Source organism: Periophthalmus magnuspinnatus, chromosome 24, assembly GCF_009829125.3.
Source record: "Periophthalmus magnuspinnatus isolate fPerMag1 chromosome 24, fPerMag1.2.pri, whole genome shotgun sequence".
Classification (NCBI taxonomy): Eukaryota; Metazoa; Chordata; class Actinopteri; order Gobiiformes; family Gobiidae; genus Periophthalmus; species Periophthalmus magnuspinnatus.
The window spans coordinates 3,582,523-3,588,946 of NC_047149.1; the positions used below are offsets into that span (position 1 = coordinate 3,582,523).

Consider the following 6,424-nt stretch of genomic DNA (forward strand, 5'->3'; position numbering starts at 1 on the left):
TAGTAGTTTTAGTCTTCCAGATGTTTTTCGTTTTTAGGTTCACTTTAGTCAGCAAAATTATAACATTGAGCTGTCCAAAACCTGCTAATCCTGTTGTTTTGGCCTCTGTTCTTGTTTTATTTTTTCTACTTTCTCATAATTTACACAAGTTAGCCTTTAATCTGTGTTTTATTTTATCACAATTTGACCATAAAGAACAAGCACCCCCCCAAGATTGATAATAATAACTCCACGGAGACAAGTAGGTGGCTAAATCCCCACCAGAAAAGTTACATAGTGCTCTTTAAAACTCATTCAACATATTCTCAGCAAAGTGTTCATCTTCCACTAGGTGTCCCCATACTCCAGTACATGCGTCAGTACACTCTGCAGCGCCTATGCCCTGTGTGAGATGTGAGGTGATCCGTGTGGGCAGCAGAGTGTTTGGACTGTGCTCCCTTGTCCCGGTCCAGTCCAGTCTGCCTCTGGGTCCGGCCTCAGTACCCGCGGGCCTCTTTATCCTTCTGGTCCAACAGTGTCTGACGGAGACTCAATTTGGCCTCCTCAAAATCCGGGTTCAGTGTCAGGGTCTGCTCAAAGTCCTTCTTGGCTTCATCATAAAAACCTGAAAAATCACAATCACAAATATTTGGTCAGACCACAAGAGCTGACTATTGATACTTTGCAGCTGATGTCATCAACATTCCCTGTGGGTGTGATGCTAACTGGCCAACAGTTTTTGATTTAGTCATTCTAACCGTTTTTGTTGACAGACCATGAACGCTCATGTTGATCAGAGACTAGACCCAAGAACTCAATGTATTACAACAAAAATCTGCACTCATTTGAGCTGCCCTCCATGTGTTTTGAATATTATTGGCGTAGAATGTATATCATCTGAAACACAGCGATACACGTATAAGTGCAGAGCTACATCTAGTGTTTGAAAGAGGAAACCACAGCACAGATAAAACTGCACTGGAAGCTCAAAGTTAAGGCTGCTGAGTTATGGGGTAGAAATACTACTCACGATTATTTATTATCCTTTATTTCTATACTCTCAAATGTTAAAGCTGCACATTGGAAATTTAATGTGGGAAATTCAATTGATATTTTGCAGTGACATCATACTGGGGATGTTCTACACGCAGCTCTATTGGCAGGATGTTCAGCAGTTACCCAGTGACACAATGCACACATTAGGAAACACAGACAAAAATGTCTTTCTTCAGTCTGAAAACTCAAGAAAAATACAAAATGGATTTAAACAGCATATTTTCAGGAGCCTGTGATCAGTCTGAGCGTTCATGGTCTAGTTTAAGGGTTTGATTTCCAACTAAAAAGGTGAGAGTGACTAACTGAAAAACTGTTGGCTAATGGCAAATGACTAATTTTATGTGTAAGAGACTTCTTTAACACCACAAATCATCTCACCAAGTCAGCTCTTTCTAGTCAGATTGTGTTCAAATGAAGCTCAGATGAAGCTTCTAACACAGTAGTGCTTTCAGTTAGCTTCACACCCCTAGGCAATGTTGATGACAAAGTGTCATGTTTAGTATGGGATACTAAACATGAGTTTTACCTCTATGGGAGGGAAGAAGCACTGACTCTCCCCTCCCTTTGCTCCCTGCGTTACGTCACTCGTTACGTCACCCCTTCAGAGCCACTATCACAACACAATCAGCTGCATCCCACTAATGAAACTACTGCACATCACATCAGGTTTTCAAGTTGCTGTGTACAGTTTGTATCATGTTTTTGTGTATTTATGGAGAATTATCATGTGGGAGCATGAGTCGGCTTGTGGGTGGAGCACTGCAAAGAATCTTACCACTAACCATAAGGTAAAGTCGATTAGGGCCCAAGAGAGATCACTAGATTACTCAAACATGCATGCATGGATGACATCTAAAAACCTTCGGGCATGTTATTGATGGGGGAACAACATTAATGTCTCTGGTTTAATGTATACAGTCTTATATTCAGAGCATGCGTGGGGATGATTGAATCCCTGACCTCTGCTGCTCCTTACCCAGCCTGTAGTGGATAAGTCCCCGGTTGTAGTAGGGGATCTCAAACTGTCCCTGAGTTTGTATGGCGCAGCTGTAATCCTCCACAGCCTCAGTGAAATCCACACGCAGGTACCGGATTTGACCCCGATTGTTGTAAGCAGTGGCCAAATCCCTCGCGTCACAATTCCTGGAAATACATGACATTTGATGATGTAATAACTACATTTCTGGGTCCAAAGGAATTCCAGCCTCATTGCAAAACATGTACTTTTTAACAGCTATAGAAAAGATAATGGACCTCAACAGTGACCGCCCACCCCTCAGTTTCAAATATAATTTTCTCATAATTTTTTTCCATAGACTTTCCAGGAAAAAAAAATTAAATGTCTGAAAGCTCAGAACTAATCAGCTTTGTGGTAACTAATGACCACAAGATCTATCATTTTATTTAAAATCTGTTTCTGAAATTTTATAAACCGCCAACTTATTAAAGCATTTTGCAGACTTAAAAGAACCCAGTTAAGGACATTAGTTGGCACGTAGCTAGTTAGCCTCTGCGATATCTTTGAACTCTTAATATATAATTTTTATTTTATTTTTTTAAGTCTATGGGAAAAATAACGATAAAAGTTCTGGAACCAGAGCAGGCGGTCACTGTTGAGCTCCATGCTGCAAGAAAAATGTAAGTGTTGAACCAAATCTTAAAGTATCATATCCACTGCTTTACATTTTTTACCCAGTAAAGCCACATTTGTTCTATTTGAAAACTTTTTTCCCCCTCCTATCAAAAGTCTAATACCAGCCTAATTCACTATAATGGCATTCTAGCAAAGTGTGTCCTGCTGCAGGACTGTGAACAATGCGATTTTTTAATGTTTTAACACTCTGCAGATGATTTATTAACACATTATTTTTATTATTATAACTCTAGGCTTAAATATAAACATGCTAAAACTAGACCTGTAACAATAACAAATCTTTAAGTGTATAATCTTTAAGTGTATAATATTTAAACTAATTAATGCCACTGATATAATAACCCTAAAGCAGGACTATAAAAAAACAAAAATTCTAATTGTGCAATTTGTTAAAAACTAAAACAACATGAGCTACAATAAATAAACAGCAGAATACAACACTTAAGTAGTTAGTTTGAATGTGTCATGATTCAAAAAAAAAAGTTATTAATTCAACCTACTACAGATCTTATCATATTGCCAAAAAAAATAAAATAATAATAATAATCTTTCCCACTAGTGCAAAGAAAATGTGCATGTGATAAATACTGACCTCAAAAATACTGTTCAGGTAGATAAGTCGGTACAGTATAGTGATTATTGTGACAGGCCTAGCTAATATAATACATTTTATTCGGTGAAATCTACAGACACTGCTGTTTGGAGTGAAAGAGTGTCCATCCCCTGACACTCTTTAGTTTCTGCTCAGCTGTTAGCATTGTCAGGCTAACTACACGCTCAGCTGTTAGCATTCTCAGGCTAACTACCTGTTCAGTAAACAGCGGCTGATAAAGTGAGAGTACAACTGCTCCGCCTGTTCAAAGTTGTGTTGGTGAAAGTGTGCGTGCGCATCCCGCAGAGTCTCGCTGGGCTCCTGCTCCTCCATGAGCCCGGATAAACAGAAAAGTGCAGTTTTGGAGTCGAAGTGTGCGCCCAATCTCCGCTCACACTGTAAATACGGAAGTACACGAGCGTCACGGGGGAGCAATAGCCAATCAGAGCTCCGTGCGTTTAATGGGCGTGGTTTATGAGTGTCCGCGCGACGCTTTTGTTTTTTAAGCTTCATTGTTTCTTAGAAATAAAATGATGTTATTAGAGAGAAAATTGTGAATCACATTTATATACATATAGTTCTTATTAAAGAGAGGGTATTAAGCAAAAGCGAGTTTTTTTGTTGTTGTTTTTTTTTACATGTTAACATGTTATAACTGTGACTTTTTTCACCAAAAACATGCCTGAAGAGGTTTTGGATGTTTCAGTAAGTTAGAAATCTCTCCTGGGCCCTATTGAAACCCTAATTATGGTTAGCAGTAAGATTCTGTACAATACTCAGCCCACAAGCCAACGTCACCCGTACTCCCACACACAGATTGTATAAAGAATACAATATACTGTGGTATATGATACAGTATTTATCATATAATACAGTATATGCTTTCATATGGGCCTATAATGGTCTATGTGGTCTTATACTTGTTCTGACACAGCTACAGGAAAGGATCATTTCTGTCCTGTGAATGTGACTTTTTTTTTTTTTTGTCACGTGATGTATTAAAACACTGATGCAGACAAAGTCTCAGTGTTTATCCTGTTAGATCTGAGTGCTGCGTTTGACACTGTGGATCATGGGATCCTCTTACAGAGACTAGAGGACTGGGTGGGTATCTCTGGTATGGCACTAAACTAGTTCAAGTCCTATGTGCAAGACAGGGAGTACTTTGTTGCAAGTGGAAAAAGTGTCTCTGATAAAATGGACCTGACCTTGACCATACATACTTTGCAGCAGTAGATGGCAGCCTTGCAAAAAAGTATGGTGGTGCATTTAACATAAGTGAAATTGGGTTAAAACACATTGTGATTGTAACTTTAAAATACATACTGTGCTTTAATCACTCCAATTACAACTTTGTGAGGATAAATTTAACCTATAACATCGTTAAAAGTTTCTTTTGAAACAACGATATATTTCTATGACATAACTGACTTAAATGTGGGCCCTGTTCTGAATTTCAAAGCAGGCCCGTAAACGCTGTGGTGGGACATTCTGTAAAGGAGTGAGTCCAGCTGCAACACTGTGATTTTACTGCGAAATGACACTTAAAAAGAGAGGGCAATTTTCTTTGAGCACCCATGACCCCGGAGCAGTAGACCCACTAATACTGGAAATGTGGGTCAAACACAAGAGAAGTCATAAACAGAGAGAGAACATTTCATAATGTAACTATGGCATTGCAGAAGTGTTGCAGCTGATGTCATCAACATTCCCTGGGCATGTGATGCTAACTGTAGGCACTGCTCTGTCTGTGATTTGTTAGACTTTAATCTGAACTTTATTTAACATAATCACCAGAAAGAACTGACAGAGTTAAAACTACACCAGGTGAGCTGAATTGTGGCCCTCTCAAATAACATTACAGTCACAAGCTAGCTAGCATTAGCCAACAACTTTTCAGTGATTCACTCTCACTTTTTGTGTAAAATCCAACTCCTCAACAGGACCATGAATGCTCATTTTGATCAAAGACTCCTGAAAATGTGTTTAAATTTAAAAAAAAATTCTTGAGTTTTCGACAATATTAAAACTTTTTTGGCTTTGTTTGCTAATGTGTGCATTGGGTCATGCTAACTGCTGAACATTCTGTGCATATACATACAGTTGAAACCAGAAGTTTACATACACTATATAAAAAGAGACTGTCTGACATGAAATCAGACCAAACATTTCCTGCCAACTGTTGTGAGAAGTTTGTGGAAGGATATCCAGAATGTTTGATCCAAGTCATACAGTTTAAAGGCAACGGTACCAAATACTAATGAAAAGTATGTAAACTTCTGACTTTGAAGAAAGTAATAAAACAATTTCTCATTATTCTGTCATTCAGCAAATAGAAATGATTTTGTTAATCCTAACTGACTTAAAACAGGAAAATTTTAATCTGATTCCAAGTCAGACAGTGAGAAAAATAAGCATATGTGTCTTTTTATCTAGTGTATGTACGCTTCTGGTTTTAACTGTACATGGAGAACAACCCCAGCGTGACGTCACTGTAAAGTATGCAAGTCCAAATAACACTTCTTTATATTATACCATTTTATTCATTGATTCATTTACACTATTGATGGGGTTTCAGGATAGTCTATAGGTCTTATTCCTCCCCATCCACTTTAGCCCCTAAATGCTACTAAAGCGTACTTTCTTTGTGGTGACAATTCCACTTAATCTGAAATCCTGTTCATTTAAAATTTTAAATGGAGAATTTGAAGTTTTGCCGCTAAAATATTATATAAAGTAGTTTGATTTGTGTAAAGTAGTGTGTAGTCCCCAAAGAACGTATTTGCTGTCAAGATCGGAAGCTCCATGCAAAATAATACAATCCAAATGACGATGGTGGTGCCCACAGTAACTTCTGGAATAAGATGGATATGGCTCCGTTATAGCCCCAGGTCTTTAGCTCTTTCCTCTCATGGTATATATTTGTGTTAAGTCTGCTCTGCATCTGATGTCTGTTTTTCTCTTCATGGAACACTGGCTGTGTGGAGGTCTTGTCCTGGATTTGTTGGACTGTTTAAATCAGTGGCTTATGGTCGCTGCTTCTGTTGTTCCTGATTGCAGCAGTATGATGTCATCACCTGCTGCAGCCCCGTGTATTTAAGTATCACTCACCTTCCATTCTGGACTGCTGACTTTTTTTTCTC

The 6,424-nt window shown here is 38.5% G+C and overlaps 1 protein-coding gene across 1 annotated transcript; it reads right to left on the reverse strand.

The window, feature by feature from the left end:
- Nucleotides 1–207: 207 nt before the first annotated feature.
- Nucleotides 208–3,665, reverse strand: ttc32 (tetratricopeptide repeat domain 32). Its single transcript, XM_033990819.2, has 3 exons — nucleotides 3,496–3,665; nucleotides 2,012–2,178; nucleotides 208–604 (listed from the first exon to the last, which is right to left on the reverse strand). The coding sequence occupies exons 1-3, from the start codon at nucleotides 3,612–3,614 to the stop codon at nucleotides 477–479; spliced, it is 414 nt and encodes a 137-aa protein (XP_033846710.1). The 5' UTR covers nucleotides 3,615–3,665; the 3' UTR covers nucleotides 208–476.
- Between the last annotated feature and the right edge of the window lie 2,759 nt (nucleotides 3,666–6,424).